Raw genomic sequence first — 17,239 nt, forward strand, 5'->3', positions numbered from 1 at the left:
GAGCAGAGGGCTCGTGATGACGAACTCGTCGATTGGAGTGTGGTGAAGGTGTTGGGGAGCAGAGACCCGACGAACCCGGTTGGGTGGGAATGATGATGCAGATGGAGCGAATCCGAGCGCATTTGTCGCGAAATCGATCGCCCAACCAGCATAACCCAAAGCCACTGACGATGATGTGGGTATCTGCCCGTAGCTTGCTGACCTGCCTTAGGGAGATACCTAGGCGACGGCCCGGGGGATTGCTGCAGCGGGGGGCCGGTTAAGGCTGTAGGCCCTGTAGGACCCCCCTGTAAATGACCCGAATCGCGCTTTTAGTGAAGCCTTGTAGGGCTTACGTGCGGCTTCTCTCAAGATCTACCTACCATGTGTAAATTCCTCCATCATACAACCATGGCCATCGTAAGTGGACTGGCTGGTCCATTCATTGCTGTCACAAACGGTAGATCACGAGAAAAGACGCGGATGGCAGCAGGTGTGTTTAACAATCAATTCGGTTGCACACTCAATAGGTATGTATCTCTTGAGTACCGCCGTGGCATCGCCGGTACGAGTAGCGAGATTCAGTCTGCCCCCAGATCTGCCTGGTCGCCCAGGTCATCGGTCGATTAACCGTTCATCGTACGCTTCAGCGTAAAATATACTCCAACAGCCGTGTCTCCCAGCTATGTTCGTGACCAGTTTTCCATCATAAACGCCTGAATGTCTATAAAGCCTGCCTGGAAATGCCCCCCCTTTCCCCAACCCTACCTACCGATGAAAATGGGTCGACGAGCTTCACCCACCCCCTTACGACTGCTTTTTACAGCAGCGACTCTCCGAGTGCACACCGTACGAGCGAACATCCGGCCCTGATGGTCTCGTTCGCCTCGGCCTCGCGGTCTGCTGCGAGACTCGGGTTGACCTCGACCAGGTCCACTGCCACCAGGTTTCCAGTTAGGTGGACGCTCTCGCAGATGAAATCGCCCTCTCGCAGCGTCAAGCCTCCTCGAACTGGAGTTCCGGTGCTGGGCGCCCACATGGGGTCGAGTGCATCGACGTCGAACGAGAGGTGAATGGGTGTATCGGTGCCGATATGAGCGAGCGCCATCTCGACGACACGTCCAATACCGTGACTATGTAGCATCCCATGTTAGCTTTTTTCTTTTTTTTTTCCTGCTTCCCATCCCGCATATATATGCAAACAAGGGGGGGTGACCTACCGATCAATGTCAAACATGCTGAATGCCCTGATGCCGTTCTCCCGTAGAATTTTCTTCTCGCCGGCGTCCACATCCCGCAGGCCAATGTAGACGAGCTTGCTGACGTTGAGCATGTGCTCCGACTTGAGCCAGCCGAAGTACTCGGGCTTCTCCTCCTTGGCGAGGCCCGACACGAAGGCCACGGGCATGCCGTGGATGTTGCCCGAGTCGCTCGTCTCGGGCGTGTTGATGTCGGCGTGTGCATCGACCCAGATGACGGCGATCTCGCGCCCTAGCCTCTCCCTGATGGCCTTGGCTGTGCCCGCGATGGTGCCGATGGCGATCGAGTGGTCGCCGCCGAGCGTCAGCACCATCCTGCCCTCTTTAGCGTGCGAATACACCTGCTCGCTGAGTCGCTGCGTCACGGCGCTCACGGTGCCAGGGTTCTTCATGTTGCGGTAGGGCGGGTCCTCTTTGGGCACCAGGTCGTTGTAGGCATTGACTCTGTCGTCGCCGTGGAGCTTGTAGTTGAGCTCATTCTGCAGTTGGGCGAGGAGGCCGGATTCAATGAGGGCCGAGGGAGCGGCGTCCACGCCGGATTTGCCCTGGAGAACAGTGCCTGTCAGTAGAGCCACAAGCATTCATCGGTAGCAAATTTTCGTACCTGGCCTCCACTAAAGCCGACGGCCACCACTCCAATGTCCTCCGGGTTGGAGAGGAACTTGGATTTCACCATGGAGGTGTTCATTCTTGGTAGATGCTGTGTCGGGCGACGTGGGGAAATAGGGCAATAGAAGACCAATGTAGCCTGAATACTAAGTAACGCCGTTGGGTTGCTATACAGAACAGAGCAGAGCAGACAGGAAGGACAGGACTGGATAGAGCCGGGACAAATCAATGGTCTTAAATAAAGAGTGAAAGAATGAAGAGAGAGAGAGAGCTGTTCTGCTTCTACTGTTGGCTAAATTCTGTCGCTAGGGACAGCGCTATTTAAGTACCTACAAAGAGCCGAGTCACGGACTGACTGATTGACTGGCTGGCTGGCTGGCTGGTAGTCTGTCTGACCGACGACTGACGTCTTGAAGCTCTCCCCGTCGACAAGCCGATCGACTAATCGACCTTCCCATCCCACGTTGGCTTTTGCCCACTGGCGCCTTTCCAAGGTTATTAGTTGAATCTGATAATGCAGATCCCAGGGTCCCCCCTGGACGTGCAGTTGCAGCTCGCGCCTCTTTTGACACGGCTCTACTGTATTTTCCCTAGTGTTCCTCTTGTTCTAGAAGCATTCTATCCGCTGTCCCGCTGGGGTTCGGGAAGGCAGGTAATGAACCCCAACCGAGGCCCTCCATCCTTTCTCCAACTCGTCCGTGATGGTATCAATCAGGAAGCTCGATGGACACGTAAAGATACGGGAAGTTCCTAGCATCTCCATCTAATATCTGATGCGTAGCACCATGGATACTTACTTACGAAGTAGCAGGTAGAGTCAGTCAGCAGCCTGTCGTTGGTAAGCTCGGCTTAGGGCGGCACATGCGGCAACGCGTAACGATCGGGCGCAACGACGCACAGAGAGGCCCGGGATACAGGGCATGGCGGCCTCCCGGCTAAGTACAGCAGAAAAGCTTCCAACTGGATACTTACTTCGCCTAGGTATCTCTGCCGTAGACTTGCCAAAACCAGACAACCCGACAGCTATCATTCGCTTGCTGGTGCCAATGCCCTTGGCTTATGTCTTACTCCTATTTGTTCTGTGCTTCTTACCCCACTCCAAGGGCTCCAAGGTCTAAGTCTCACAGTGTTTAGCGTCGTGGATAGTGTGTCTGTCTGGCTCCAATTGCCGGTGACGATGCAACCCAAGGACCGGAAGCATTTCACCTGGACGAGACGCTACCTTTAAGTACTTAAATAGGGAGATGTGTAGGTAGGTAAACAGACCCCTGAATGACCTAACTCGGTTGCGAAATAGACAAGATATATAACAGATATATACCACTTAACTACAGTTAAATTACGTAGCATTCTGTCACTCATGTTCGTGCCGCGTCTTCTACGCATCTCGCCGTCATGTCCCTTCGACTCAGCTCAGTTCGCCGGATTCAGGAGAAATGTGGGGGACCAGAGGCCATTATTACTATGACTCCGAACTATGCAGAGCGTCTCACGAAAGGGAAAAATAAAGAGGCCGCGTCGACCCGAAGCTTTCCCTCTAAGTGACATATCTCCTAACAGCGCTTTCCCCCTAAGTGATAAACGCCCTCGCGCGCGCTGACAACGCTTTCCCCCTAAGTGACAAACCTCCGGGCCCCGAGCCAAACTTGCCGGCGTTGCCAGCTTCCCAACACATAATCAACACATAATTGTTACCACATCGCACGCTTCATCCCAAGCCACGCAGGTTAGTTGATTGTCCGTCGGTCAATCAAATCAGCGCCGGAGGAAAAATTGCCGCATCTCATGACCCGTCATCTGACCGCGTCTTTTCTCACCGCTTTATCCCGAGAAGTGTGGTCTTGTCTTTTTCGGCGTTTCTATCATGGCCTATTTCACTTTGATGCGCTGTGAGTTAAGTAAAGTATGGAACATCGAGCGATAAGATGAAGTCATTCTACTTTCTTCGCGTGAGCTTGTTGAAGATTACCTGCTTAAGTACAGTAGTTTCAGCCCCATTTTGCATAGTGGGTGGAGATTGGTGAGCTTACATAAGAAGAACTCCTCATCGCATCTGCAAAGAATCGAAAGGTTGCGAATGTCTTTCATCGTGTCAACTACGGAGAACTTTGACTTTAGAATGAGTCTCGATACAGTCACGGATAAATTTAGGCGTCGTGCAACTTTCACTGTGCATGACTGTTACACATAAGTAACATTCTTCGAGACTAAATATACTTAAATTGCCCTTGTTGATGCGGAGAGGCGCAGACCCTGTTACAGGCGCTGAACGCGCCAAAAACCCTTGCACGCTTTTGGGATGCAGGGCAGGTTTCGTCATAGCTAGGACAGTCTCAATCACACCGACATGAGGCAATTTATCTCTCACTAATATGAGTCAAACCGCTGGAACTTGAAGGTCAGGAAGATCGGTCGAGTCTTGGCAGCCACGACAGGTTATGAGATTGTGAATAGCTTCGCCCTATTCCCAACCCTTGTTTTGGAACACGACGAGTTGGTCTTGGTAGACGTTGGGGCGGGAACCAACTCTAAACTACTTAGCTACCAAGTTATATTGAGCATCCTACTGTCCAATATCCCTTATCGATCCGGCAGCCGGAGGTTACCTCTTTCGCCTCTCTGCTATGAATATCTAGAGTATACCAACTAGGTATAGTAAGGATGGCTCCTCCACTACTAAACTGAGGGTACCTCCACTTGACCTTGAAAGTCCCGTATATTGACACTTCAAGGGCACCAGGTTGGCAGCGGCTAGGCCGCGAACAATCACAGTTCAACTATGATTATTCTTGAATCTTTTCACTTCTAAATGTTCTACCCTCTAGAGTAGCAAGAGGTGGTTTACCTTCACTTTATTTGATCACTTCTATATAAAGCTTCGTAGGTAGTATTCAAACGTGCCAAAGTACCTGCAGGTCAGCCCAACAAATACACATACTTAGGATCTTTCCCCGCTGCTGTTATATGTACGATCGCAAGCTTGCATATGAGCAGATCAGGCAACTTTACACCTGCTCATACTTCACTGTATTCACAAGTATGGAACTTATTCTGAATATTGCAACTAAACTCATACACCATCGACAACTTTATTATGTTCTTTTTCGGCAGCGTCATTTGATCATATTTAATCAACACCATGAGCGAATTACAATCAAACGCTTCTGAGAAACGGGGGAGGCATGGCGATTCACAAGGTGACGATTGGGAGCTGCAAGACAATACTAAAACAAACGCTATCGAGTCACGAACGACCATGAAGGCAAGAACTGTGGAACGTGCATCATCCATGCCGCCAACATCTGGTTCTCCGACTATGTATCACTTCAACCCTTTGGCAAATGGTTATATCCGAGTACTTCAACTCATGCCACATCCGGATAAATCTGCCCCGATACAATGTCAACTCATCGATCACTCTATTCTTGACGCAGACCCAGGGGCAGGGCCCCATCTCTATGAAGCTATATCTTACGTTTGGGGCTCATCTGAGAAAGCTTACAAAGTCTATACGGAAAGGGGTTTCATTCCCATCACGCAAAATCTTCACGCGGTCCTGTTACGTCTCCGCGATTGCACCTTTCCACGAATCATCTGGGCTGATGGTATTTGCATCAACCAAAATGATTTGGCGGAGCGTGCCTCTCAGGTTCAAATGATGGCAATGGTATATGCGAAAGCAACCCGTGTGACTGTCTGGCTTGAGGAACCACAAGGAGGTAGTTGCGAACTCGACGGAGGAACCATAACCAATGGCGACCAAGCACTGGAAGCGTTACGCGTTGCTGCACAGAAGCAGCCCACCAATTCTCGTCAAGTCGATAAAGTACTCGATCAAGCAGCCCAGAGAGAAATTCTCGAATTTCTGCAGCGCTCATGGTTCCAGCGAGTCTGGGTAAGAGAATAGCTAATCAAAGAAGTCTGTGGATACTATTAACAGTTTTGCTTTAGGTACTCCAGGAGATATCTGCAGCCCGGCAAATCCTCGTCATGACTTGGAGCAACGAAATTGAGGGTTACGCGTTTTACTTAGGCTTACTAGCCGTTAATGTCGCCTTGAAGGACTATAACACGCAACATCTAGTCCATTCTCTGACTTATCTGCTCGAGGACTTGCTCTTCCGACCCAAATATGTCAGTCCTCGCATGAACAGGTTTTCCCTCGATATGGCACCTCTCGGTCAACTAATTGATCTCTATTATACCCGAAAAGCCACCGACCGCCGAGACAAGGTCTATGCCTTGCTCGGAATGAGTTCTGACATTTACAGCCCACATAGCCTATCGGTTAACTACACGATCTCATGGGGACACCTCTTTCGTCAGCTCGTTCAGTTTGTTTTTGGCCAAGAAACATTCGTAGACACTTGGGACGAAGAAGAGGTTGCACTGATCAGGACCAAGGGCTATATTGTCGGCAGAGTAACGGGGCATTCAACTGGAAATAACATTGGATCGAGTGGGAAAACCCTTCTGTCTTTGAGCACTGTGTTCTCAAAACGCCTCAAGATTTCAAAATATTTACCCAAGAACTATATTTGGACAGCCCCTGGTCCTATGTTCTTTGATTATTCATTTAAACCCCTTCCCAGGCCTCTACGCCAGGGGGATATTATTTGTTTCTTGGAAGGAGCATCCGAGCCAACAATCATCCGAATGTATAAGGATTATTGCGAGCTGATTACTGTCGCTCTGACGAATACTGGGGGCGGAAATTCTACGATACCATTCGATATGCTACGAGACCGTATAATACCTGAGCAAGGCTCTCCTGTGGACCTCCTGCTTCTTTGGGATTGGAATGCTCCCTTGATAGTTCCAGACAACTGCGAGAACTACGAGTTTCTACAGCATCGAGTAATTGATCGCTTAAATAGTAAGCCCCGAAATCACTCAGGTGAGGCGGCGAGGCTCCATATCACGGGTTTGGTACACTTGGACTTGAATGAAGAAACGGATGCGTGTGAATTGCTTCTAAGAGCAATCAACTGTTATGAGAAGGAATTGGGAATAGAGCTTCCTGATGTACTGAAAGCTACAGATCTTCATGGTGAAGGTACAGTCCGACGCTTGGCGATAATAGGGAGAATTCTCGGTCACAAAAGTGACGGCCTCAGCATCACACAAAATGATATCCTTGAGGTCGCGATGGAGCATGATGTAGAGCTGATGAGATTACTTCTTCGCCAGAAGGGGAACGAGGTCCAGATCACTGAAGCGGCTCTCGAAGAAGCAGCTGGAAACAAGCTTTTCGACATCGAAATAATGACCTTCCTTGTTGGAAAAGCTGAGAAAACCATGATTAACGAAAGAGTTCTTATCAAAGCAATATGCTCTGGCCGGAGCATACCAGACCTAGTAGAGCTACTCGCCTTGCTTCTTCGCCGTCAGGGCGATAAAGCCGCTGTCACAGAGACGGTGCTAATGGAAGCAGCACGACAAGGAGTGGGCGCAGCAGACATCATGACCTGCCTCCTTGCCCAACAGGTCGACAAGCCTTAATAACAGATCAAGTTCTCACGGAAGAAGTACAATAAGGAGAATATACGAAGGGGTTATTAATCGTGTTGCTGACAGAGGTCCTTGCAGCAGCAACAAAATAAGGGAGAAACACAGAAGGGTTGATGAATCTACTCCTTAGCCAATGATTTGGGAAGCTAGTTCTGATCAGAAGAGAGAGTCCTTGAGTCAACAATTCGAACGGAAAGAACACACGAAAAACTCAGTCAGCTTATCATTCCATGAGATTATATGAGCGTCATCCCAGAACAGGCACCCAGGAAAATAGTGTATAACAGACCAGTGTAGCGCAGCTAATTACAAGGATGTAAGACAACAAAAGAAACCCTCTCAGAATAGAATTACAGCTTTAATTCCGCTTAAGAAATTTAGAAAGACCCTTGCGCAGCAATGAAAATTATATGCCACCTTATCCGGCATTGCTGGCATCTTGGAATAAGGGTAATTAGCATACAATGAAAAAGAAAAAAAAATTAGTATTACTTTTCTGGTAATATCATAATGAGGTTATTGCTAAGGGAACGCTTCAAAAGAGCAGAGCTAAATGGGCAGCCTTAGGATAGATAAGCAACTCGGTGGGACGGGTGTGTGAAATAGGCTATCAGCCGCCTTTCAACCTCACAACATCACGCTGTTGACTTCATGTACCTATCTTGGTAAACCTATCAGATGAGTCCCAGACGTATGAACCTTGTGGATATTCAGTTATCGCGGCCCGGAGATGTAATGATGAAACCTTAAAGGGTAAGAATCGCGGAGCGATATATAAATACATATATTCTTCATTTCGCTATGAGCCAATGAGTATTCAGTTAGAGGGATCCAATTTGGCCACGCTAGCATAAATGACTTAAAGGCCTAAACAGAGTTTATTATACACACTTGTTTCCTTGCCCTAAGCAAGACATACATGGTATGCACCATGAATAGTAGTGAAACGTTATAGTATATTAAATATCATTGTGCCCAAAACAATGAGGATGACGGTGCATTATCTTGCTGAGTACGAAATGATGTACCATAGGTATAGTAGCCGTAGCAATATTTATAATCAAACTAGTCTCTTCTTTACTAGCTGTTAAAAAATAAAAAGATAAAGCGCTCATTCCGTTAGCTTTTATATCCCGCCCTTTATAAATAAATGCTTAAGAATGGTTTAACACATCAATTGTGAAATACGGATAAACTTTCATTTATAAAGAGCACAGATTATCTATATTAACAAAGCAAGGGCATGTGTATGGTACTAAGAATTTCATGAATTTGTCGTGTATTTAGAACCTATGTTTTCCATCTTCTAATGTAAACAAACAACTAGTGAATCCAAAACTCTCAATATCTAATTACACCCATCTTACTGCAATATCCCACCCAAAGGCAAGACTCAGCAAGACCTCGCAACGATGCAATCCTCGTACTCCGATCCCTCATCACTATCAGCACCATCAGTACTATCAGTGCCATAACTCCCATCAGCCTCTTCAAATTTAGGCAACGGAGACCGCGCCTTTACATTGTCAGTCTTCCTGAAACTATACTTATACCGGGGGAACAAGCGCCTATGATTCTCCTTCTCCCGCGCCGCCAGCTCACTGAAATACCGCCGCACGCTCACATCCTCCATCTTCCAGCTCGCGCCCACGATCCTCGAGACCTGCGCATTCTGACTCACGGGGAGCAAACAATACGCCGCCTTCCCGTACGCCACGCGGTACAGCATGAACGGGTTCAACGGACGGCTGATCTTCCCCCGCGTGATGCGCCCGTCGGCGCCGCGGGACACGAAGGATTCGAGATCGACGGGTGTGAAAGATGGCATTGTGCGAGACATGATGCTCAGGGGAGACGTCAGTTGCTCGGGCTGGAAGAATGAGGGCGAGGACAAATGGGCGCGGAATCTGGACTTGCGGAGGGCTTTTTCCCGCGCGGCTTTTGCGCGGGATTTTTCCTGTTCGCGGGCGACGCGTGAGGAGAGAGAGACATGGACTACGCGGTTGCGGAGGGAGTATGTACTACGTAACACGCCGTCAGATTTCAAGTCAACGTCTTGCACGGGTGAGAGGGGTGCTTCGATGTCTGTCTGCGTTGCGGCGCTCACGTATTGGCTGTAGTACGGATACTCTGAGGCTGCGAAGGGGGGGTAGTTCGGGAGCTGCGGGTCGAGGAAATACCCCGGTTGATAATTGGGCTCGAGAGGACCCGAGGGGTATGGCTCTGCGTACGGAGAGTAGTACTGCGGCATGCCATTGTTAGTGTAATCGTAATGGAACGGGAAGTCTGTGAAGGAAAACTCTGCCTGCTCCTCTCCCATTTGAGAGGGCGATGGGGTGACGGGGCTGTCACTGATGAGTTGCGGGTCAATGAACTCCATGTTGGACATGTTGTTGGAGCGGTGCTGAGTTATCTTCGTAGATTTGACGTTCGTGTAGTTAATGGTTGTTGATGTTCGCAGTCTCGAGTTGGATTACTTGTGTTGTTTGGATGTAGTATCACGTATCAGATCATGTAGAAATTACAACACTTTATATATCACTTGCTACTCACTCCAAAGAGAAACTCTATATCAAGTCTTCAAAGAAAACGGACTTTGCAATTCAAGGCATTGTTGCTGTCTTTGTGTTCATTTGCTTGTTTACCTTTCACGAGGAGAACATAGGTCTTGTTCAGTCTTTTCACTTCAATCTTCCTTGGCTCAACAAGTATTCAATAATTATGTGAAAGAAATTGTGCTCCGGAGAAAACAATAGCCTTTGATACGTTTTTGTTTTATGCTCATTTGAATTGAGTCCAGTACTCTGGTACGTAGCCATCCATGAACTCAACGTATTCCTCACCAGCATTAGCCCAACCTTTGATGCCGCCCGTGAGGATCACGCTTTTCATGTTCGCGTCCCCTTGTTCCTGAATATGATCATTGAACCAACCCGCGGCGCGAGTCCCACGACCCTGTGACGAGCCTAAGGGAAAAAAAGATCTCAGTCTTAATGAAGTACTGGTTTGCGCTGGTGACGACTAACCGCAGAACCAGATAATGTATTCAACGCCAGCACTCTTGAATAATTTGTAGAGGGTAGGAATAGTCGGGTAGAGTGATTGCGCGGGGAGATTGATGGCCCCGCGGACCGTGCCGCCCTGAGTTCGGTGTGTAAATGGATAGATAGTCTTGGAGAGCGATCATAGACGCACCTCGTAATCGTTGCGGCGAACATCGACAACTATAAAGTCACGTCCGGCACCACCTGCGCGTAGCTTCTCTAGGACTTCATCCCGCGAAAGCGACCCCGGCTGGGTAGTTTTCGGGGCAGGAAAAGCTGTGTGCCATGGCTGTTCTGATTGCATGGTCGTTGATGCGAGGATTTCCCCAAGGTATCAATCAATAAGATCACGAGGCAGTATGGGCTGATAGGTTTTGTATGGTTTTGCACAAGTTAATTAATTACCTAACATTGGATGTATCGAGGGATGGTCTTCTTCACTTCGACAGGTGAGGGAATTCGGAATCCACTCCCTCACCTTCCCCTCACGGCTGTTGACCTCGCATGATTGGCTGTGAATAGTTTGAGGTTAGGTAGTTTTAGGTAACTTTAGTCTAAATGATGCCGAATTGTGCTGTTGTCATAGGCCAGCATGAATCGCATACTTGTAGCTACATAATAATTCTTTAATCTGTGCAGCACAGTATCTCGACACATAAAAGAGCATACTGCACTTTTCATGGAGCAATTCAGTTTGCTCAAAAAGTCCACAATCTCATTACACTAGGTTCCAGATTCCGAAGTTCCGTGTCATTGGACTGTACGCTAAAGGTTCCCAAAAGAATCCAGTACCAAGGCACCGTATCGTTCCCTCCACACGGCGTCTAAATTTGATTGCATGTCGTACCGGCGGCTCCGTGCCCTGGACGACATAGCCGCAAGGGCCTTCAAGGCAGTCTACACTAGATACCTAACCTAGCTGAAAAATGAAAAGATGGGACGATGGCGTATTCAAAGGTCTATCAATGACAAAACACTGTGCTGCTGGGACGATGTATTCTTAGCGCTGACAGGACGCCGACAGTCCGGAGATGAGGCGAAACCTGAAACACTTGGGTTTGGGTCGTGGTGAGTATAAATCATGAGATAAACAAGGAGCCGGGCTTTTCAATAGTTGTGGCCATGATGCCGAGACAGGCTGATGTAAGACTCGTTGCCTGTACCTTTCTCTTTCTATACTGTATTCTAGAAGATGAACAGTACAGGTTAGCCCAGAACTACGTAATACTTGCTTACTTAGAGCTACAGTACTATTTATATTCAGGTGAGAGAAGCTCGATAGGTAATGTGCGATTCGTAGTAGACGCGCATAGGTACCGGTAGTCAGGTCGTGCAGCGTGCTGCAGTGTAGATCGATCAACAGATGTGCCGACATGATCTAAACCTCCCGTTGCAGGGCACCTAGGTAAGATATTTGCATTGGTATCTGAGACAAGTATAGGTATCGTCGTCTTCTACTGAGCTTGGTTACGGCGAGAAGAGGCCATCACCATGTCATTATTTACAAGAACAAGTCAGTCATTGTACGTACATAGTAGTAGTCAGACATTGCCACTCTCGCCACTGTGCTTCTCGAATGATAGACGGAACTATTCGTACACTATGGACTCGATAGAATTACTGTGTTCGAGACAGAGCGGAAAATAAAATAAAAAAAGAATCCACGAACATGGCAAAAGAACAACACTGGAAGACGGGAATGCGTGTGCCAAGCTTGCGGTAGGCAGTTAGGCAGTTCGCAGCGCTTTTAGCGGGCCGTTTAGCGCCATGTACAATTGTCAGTGGCGCCTGGGCTAGGCCTGATCGAGGTGGAGAGGTGTCGTGGGCAGCAACCGAGGCGCTGGAAAGGGCGCTGAAGAGGGCGCTGAAGAGCCACTGGAGCCACTTGGAGAAAGGCCTGAAGACAGAAGAGGGTTAGTGGGTTTAGTGGAGGCGGGTTCACGACAGTGGAGTTGTTACAGGGTCTATTACAGGGGGGAAACTTCGTCGGAGCGGGTATGTCGCTGGATGTCGCCGTAGCAACGCGCGCGCAACGCCGTGGAAACGTCAGTCAACATGCCTGGCCCTGCTGAAATGCCATCACTCGATTCATTCTCATATTCCGAGGCTCGTCCGCATCGAGCAGTCAGCCCGTCTACAATCCCGAGCTAGCTTTGCCTACATTTCCCTTTTTCTCTCTTCCAACTACCTATCTATCTATCTACACTACCAGTTCAACTCCATCCATCCATCCATCCATCCATCCACATCCCCATCTTTATCCATCCCATCCCATCCCATCTCCAATTGCATCGCCAAATCCAATCCAATCTAGAAAAGTTGCGCATTTGATACTCGCCTAATAGACACAGGCTATACTTACATCTCTCTACTATCCAGGTCGCTTGCTGAGTTCCGTATTGCTTGCTGAGGACATTCTAAGACTCCCGTTGCCCGGCTAGCCTGGCTTGCGCGCTGCGCGAGGTGAGTAAATTCACTCCAGAAGCCTGTTTCTGTCCTTCTCCTTCGCCATGATTCCTGTCATTGCGACGATTGGATACGCGAGGCATTTGTATAGCCTATCCAAGATTCGAATCCATCGCTAACAATGGACGCGCTCGCAGTTTCGGACCCAATTGATAGGCCATACTAATAATTTCGACAACTAACATCTATCGACGACAACAGCAACCCCCGTCCGGACTCATCTCCCATCATAATGCTGTCCAATCCGCCACAGAGCGGTCTTCACGCCAGAAACCGACAACACAGACGACAAAACTCAACGCCCACAGGATACGACACAATGAAGATCGCCACAAATCTGCCCAACATACAGCCGAGCCCCCTGCGCCCACAGCACACCCAGTATCAACAGCAGCGCTCCCGAGTAGCCCACCGCCGAGGCATGAGCCTCGATACTCGGCGCCAGATGCTGTCGCAGAAGAGGCAGAGCTATGGCATGGTAAGTAATACTAACAACAGCACAGGATCAGCAACCACACCACAGCATGTGGTGCGAGAAGCGCAGCAGCAACGCATAGCACGCCCGGGCCCCCAGCAAGCGTACGCGAACTTGGCAACCGACGAGAACTACCTGGTGTCGCCCGGCGCGACACCCCAGCTCCAATGCTTTGATCAGCAGTGGACTGATGGCCTTCCACTCCCCAGTGACCTGTCCATGGTATTTGACATGTACCCTGGATCCATGGATGTCATCATCAAAGAACAACAAGATGGCTATCCCAGCAGCTTAGATTCCCCTGATTTTGACTTGTTTCCCCAGAGCGCCATGTCTACCCCAACCATGATGAACTTCCAGGATAGCATGAATGGTGTCCCTGGCTGGCTGGCTGACAACAGTGCTGCTCAGTTCAAGCGGAGAGTCAGCAACGGGATCGCGGATAGAGTAAGCAAATTCGAGAATCTGAGTCAAGAGCCGTTACAACGGCCTCTTACACCACCAAAACAGAATGAAATAGGTGAGTAGTTTCCTAACCAGTCGAGGCCACAAATCAGCTGATCAACAATTCAGATTATTTCCCAATGACCCCTATGGAGACGCCTCAAGTAGGAAGTTTTGAGCAGACGCAACCTCCTCAACGATTTGTTGAGGGATATGATGAATCCAACGAGGAGACCGTAAAGCCTATACGGCAGAAAGCTAACCGGCGGTCGCAAACTATCTTTGACGAAATGCGGCAAGCAACTGAGTCGTTGACGATAGTACCGGAAACGCGGCGTGCCAACACCATGCCCACAAACGCCTCAGCTGTCCAACCTGCAACTTCTGTGCCGGAATACTTGGCTATGAATCACTCATCAGATACCGATCTCCGCATTGATACCAACAATGACGGGTTCCAGGGTCCATCGTACCCATCCAGCGCACGCTCCGAATACTCACAGCACATGTCCCCCGTCACCCCCAACATGAACAAATTCGAAGCCTTCGACTTCAGCAACCCCGAGTCTGATCCCCAGGCTATATCAAACGACATGCTTTCCGACGTCGCTTCATCCTCGGCCACCGAGAAACCATCCAGCCAGACATCTCACCACCGGCGCACAGAATCCGTCGCATCTCTAGCTAGCGCCGCAAGCATTGCCACCATAGACATAGAGAGCACCAAGACCGTCACGGGAATCACGCTCGAAGACATCCAGCAATACATCGAGGGCCCCGATCCGAAGGACAACAAATGGATATGCACCTTCGAAGACTGCAACAAGAAGTTTGGGCGCAAGGAGAACATCAAGTCCCACGTCCAGACCCATCTCAACGACAGACAGTTCAAATGCCCCGCGTGCCAGAAATGCTTCGTGAGACAACACGATCTAAAGCGCCACGCGAAAATACACACGGGGATCAAACCATATCCGTGTCTCTGCGGGAATAGCTTCGCGCGCCACGACGCGCTGACCCGGCACAGGCAGAGGGGCATGTGCATAGGCGCCTTCGAGGGGTCCGCCCCGAAGAACGCCAAGCGCGGACGGCCGCGGAAGCCGAGGCCGGAAAACGAGGAGCGCAGAGAGAAGGCGTGCAGGACGAGGAGGAAGAACAAGAGCGTTTCCTCGGTGTCCTCGATAGGCACGTGCTCCGACGTCTCGGCTGCTACGTCGCCCGAGGAAGAGATGAACGAGTTTGACCTCATGGAGGACGTGATGGATGTCTCGCTGGGCGGAACCACGTTGAACCCGAGCAGTCTCCAGTCCATGGGGTCGTCGGCGCCGATGCCCGCGCTCGACGCTGCGTCGCCTTCGAGCATCCATTCGTATTCCTCGCGGGCCACGCCCCATTCATCCGCGGATCTATTACCCCCTCACCATTCCCCGTCCTCGCCCGCCAGAAGTATTACCAGCGCCGTCAACGACCCGCCTGAACTCACGGACGACTCATCGCCGCTGGCGACGCAGTACTTCGACATGTCTGAGCCCGGCCTGGACGCCATGATCTCCTCGGCGTCCGACATCTCTTGCATTCCCACCCTGGGAGGATCGAACGAGAGCAGTCTGATACTCGAGTGCGACATGTTTGGCTCCTCTGCCTCTGCTTCTGCCGCGGATGTCGCGAAGTTCGAAGACGCGTATGATGGCGTTGATATGTTCACTAGTCATGATGATCTCATCTTTGGACATTAATAGCGAAGCTTTTGTAATTTTTTTCATTGCAGGGCTCGCTGGCTATCAGATGTCTGGAGTGTCTTGTTCGTGTACTGTCATGGGCGGCGTTTGTGTGCTTTGGAAACTATGCGGACCGGATGAGCGATGCGATGAGATGCTCATGCGGATGTGTAACAATTGCTCTAATCGGATCCGATGGTGCGGAGAAAAGTAATGGATGGGTGTATGATAAGCTAGATCTGCTTGCTTGCTTGCTTGCGAAAGAAAAGGGCGACTACTTACCTGCTTAACTGGTTTCTTGTCGTTGGGTTGCGGGGTTGGGATTGCTGATTTGATTTTGAAATGGAAAGGGACTGGGACCGAGCTGGCGCCATGTACAACCATAAATCAACGCGTGCCTACCTATCTAAATGAAATGGGTAAGGAGCGCGGGCTTGTACGAGGCGTTGATGGGAATCTATGGGATCTAATGGGTATGGATATCGGACTTATTAGAGGACTTGATTTGATTTGAGTATTCGAAGAGATACTTATTTGAGCGTTGACATGTGTTGTCTTGAAGTAATATTTTTGATGGACGGATGGATGATTGTTGATTGAAAATGTGAACCTAATTAATGGTTTCTGAAATTCGATGAGTTCGGTATGAACAAATTTGAGTGTTGTGACTGTGAGTGACATAAGTCGCGTGAACGAATGAGTGGCTTGAGTAACTCGATGTGTTTTGATGCGAAATGACTGACGCCCAGTGCTAGGAGTGAGTGTAGCTAGAAGGTGTAACAACTTTTTGATGGAGGATTTTGATGGAAAGCAATATTTAAGTTCTAAGCTAACGTTGATCTGCTTTCTTATTTTAGATGTATAGTATATATGCGATCAAGTTGGTGGATGTATTGATTATATAGCCTGTGATAACACGTTCTACACTGGTAACTTCTCGTGTGGACAATGAGTCAGCAGTATGCATTAGCCTCGCGCTGATAGTGACGATCAGGTCGAGTTTTGTATAATAATTCCATTCGCACTCTGATGATCACCGCCCACGACGTCGAGGCAATGCTGGGACTCAAGACGCCCTACAACTCGTCAGCCCCAACATTCATCTATTCCTCAAATTTTCACCGTTCAATATAAGCATTAGCATTTCTGCCTATATATTGCACCAACGCAGCTTCGATTCAGGTCTGTTAGGAGCGTCTATTCGTATTGGCTGGTGTGGTACGGGCGTTGCTAGCCAGTTGAATGCGCTTAGAAACACTTCACCATTGAGCTAGCTGAACGCCTACTACTTTCCACATGACGGATATCCCATTCCACCTACATCAGCCACTGAGGTCACCGAGATGTATCCGCGTACTAAACATCCAGCCAGCAAAGTTGTTGGAAGCGCCCATTCAATGCACACTTAGTGAAATTAACCTTGACGAGATTACATTCCCAACGCCATACGAAGCCTTGTCATACGTGTGGGGTGGTCGTGTTAGAACTGTTCCAGTTATATGCCACGGAATATGGCTTTTAGTAACTCCTAATTGCAGAGATGCGTTAGTCCGACTTCGAAAAAGTTCAGAGGTTCGTTGCCTTTTTGTCGATGCTATTTGTATCGACCAGCGCAAAGAGATCAACAGCACAAAGGAGAGAGAGAGCAACTAGTCAAGCTTATGGGTCAGGGTTTGTGAGTAATTTGCGAACCACTTTCATATTTTATCCAATCATGAGCTTCATAGTGCAAGC

The 17,239-nt window shown here is 49.2% G+C and overlaps 5 protein-coding genes across 5 annotated transcripts; 2 read left to right on the forward strand and 3 right to left on the reverse strand.

Moving 5' to 3' along the window:
* Window positions 1–704: 704 nt before the first annotated feature.
* Window positions 705–2,143, reverse strand: F5B22DRAFT_322897 (arginase). Its single transcript, XM_047970717.1, has 3 exons — window positions 1,843–2,143; window positions 1,200–1,783; window positions 705–1,112 (listed from the first exon to the last, which is right to left on the reverse strand). The coding sequence occupies exons 1-3, from the start codon at window positions 1,924–1,926 to the stop codon at window positions 800–802; spliced, it is 981 nt and encodes a 326-aa protein (XP_047828449.1). The 5' UTR covers window positions 1,927–2,143; the 3' UTR covers window positions 705–799.
* A 2,714-nt stretch (window positions 2,144–4,857) lies between these two features.
* Window positions 4,858–7,650, forward strand: F5B22DRAFT_322945 (HET domain protein). Its single transcript, XM_047970718.1, has 2 exons — window positions 4,858–5,742; window positions 5,799–7,650. Exons 1-2 carry the CDS (start codon window positions 4,987–4,989, stop codon window positions 7,347–7,349), a joined length of 2,307 nt encoding a protein of 768 aa, XP_047828450.1. The 5' UTR covers window positions 4,858–4,986; the 3' UTR covers window positions 7,350–7,650.
* Window positions 7,651–8,751: 1,101 nt separating this feature from the next.
* F5B22DRAFT_658031 (uncharacterized protein) lies at window positions 8,752–9,865 on the reverse strand (the record flags this gene model as incomplete). Its single annotated transcript, XM_047980094.1, has 1 exon — window positions 8,752–9,865. The coding sequence occupies exon 1, from the start codon at window positions 9,745–9,747 to the stop codon at window positions 8,752–8,754; it is 996 nt and encodes a 331-aa protein (XP_047828451.1). The 5' UTR covers window positions 9,748–9,865.
* A 70-nt stretch (window positions 9,866–9,935) lies between these two features.
* F5B22DRAFT_616455 (Rhodanese-like domain-containing protein) lies at window positions 9,936–10,915 on the reverse strand. The gene is made up of 3 exons (XM_047975586.1): window positions 10,554–10,915; window positions 10,385–10,499; window positions 9,936–10,324 (listed from the first exon to the last, which is right to left on the reverse strand). Exons 1-3 carry the CDS (start codon window positions 10,704–10,706, stop codon window positions 10,140–10,142), a joined length of 453 nt encoding a protein of 150 aa, XP_047828452.1. The 5' UTR covers window positions 10,707–10,915; the 3' UTR covers window positions 9,936–10,139.
* A 1,993-nt stretch (window positions 10,916–12,908) lies between these two features.
* Window positions 12,909–15,546, forward strand: F5B22DRAFT_322979 (uncharacterized protein). Its single transcript, XM_047970719.1, has 2 exons — window positions 12,909–13,863; window positions 13,917–15,546. Exons 1-2 carry the CDS (start codon window positions 13,101–13,103, stop codon window positions 15,521–15,523), a joined length of 2,370 nt encoding a protein of 789 aa, XP_047828453.1. The 5' UTR covers window positions 12,909–13,100; the 3' UTR covers window positions 15,524–15,546.
* Window positions 15,547–17,239: the final 1,693 nt, after the last annotated feature.

The sequence above is a fragment of the Xylaria bambusicola genome, assembly GCF_022495145.1.
Source record: "Xylaria bambusicola strain CBS 139988 unplaced genomic scaffold F5B22scaffold_38, whole genome shotgun sequence".
NCBI classification, from domain to species: domain Eukaryota; kingdom Fungi; phylum Ascomycota; class Sordariomycetes; order Xylariales; family Xylariaceae; genus Xylaria; species Xylaria bambusicola.

Bases quoted from the DNA above. Each gene is read 5' to 3' on its own strand.
- F5B22DRAFT_322897 (XM_047970717.1), bottom strand. From the start codon at position 1,926: ATGAACACCTCCATGGTGAAATCCAAGTTCCTCTCCAACCCGGAGGAC. The intron at 1,784-1,842 runs GTACGAAAATTT...ACTGTTCTCCAG, and splicing joins TCGGCTTTAGTGGAGGCCAG to GGCAAATCCGGCGTGGACGC. The intron at 1,113-1,199 runs GTAGGTCACCCC...GATGCTACATAG, and splicing joins AGCATGTTTGACATTGATCG to TCACGGTATTGGACGTGTCG.
- F5B22DRAFT_322979 (XM_047970719.1), top strand. From the start codon at position 13,101: ATGCTGTCCAATCCGCCACAGAGCGGTCTTCACGCCAGAAACCGACAA. The intron at 13,864-13,916 runs GTGAGTAGTTTC...TCAACAATTCAG, and splicing joins ACCAAAACAGAATGAAATAG to ATTATTTCCCAATGACCCCT.
- F5B22DRAFT_616455 (XM_047975586.1), bottom strand. From the start codon at position 10,706: ATGCAATCAGAACAGCCATGGCACACAGCTTTTCCTGCCCCGAAAACT. The intron at 10,500-10,553 runs GTGCGTCTATGA...CACCGAACTCAG, and splicing joins TTCGCCGCAACGATTACGAG to GGCGGCACGGTCCGCGGGGC. The intron at 10,325-10,384 runs GTTAGTCGTCAC...TTTTTCCCTTAG, and splicing joins ATACATTATCTGGTTCTGCG to GCTCGTCACAGGGTCGTGGG.
- F5B22DRAFT_322945 (XM_047970718.1), top strand. From the start codon at position 4,987: ATGAGCGAATTACAATCAAACGCTTCTGAGAAACGGGGGAGGCATGGC. The intron at 5,743-5,798 runs GTAAGAGAATAG...GTTTTGCTTTAG, and splicing joins CATGGTTCCAGCGAGTCTGG to GTACTCCAGGAGATATCTGC.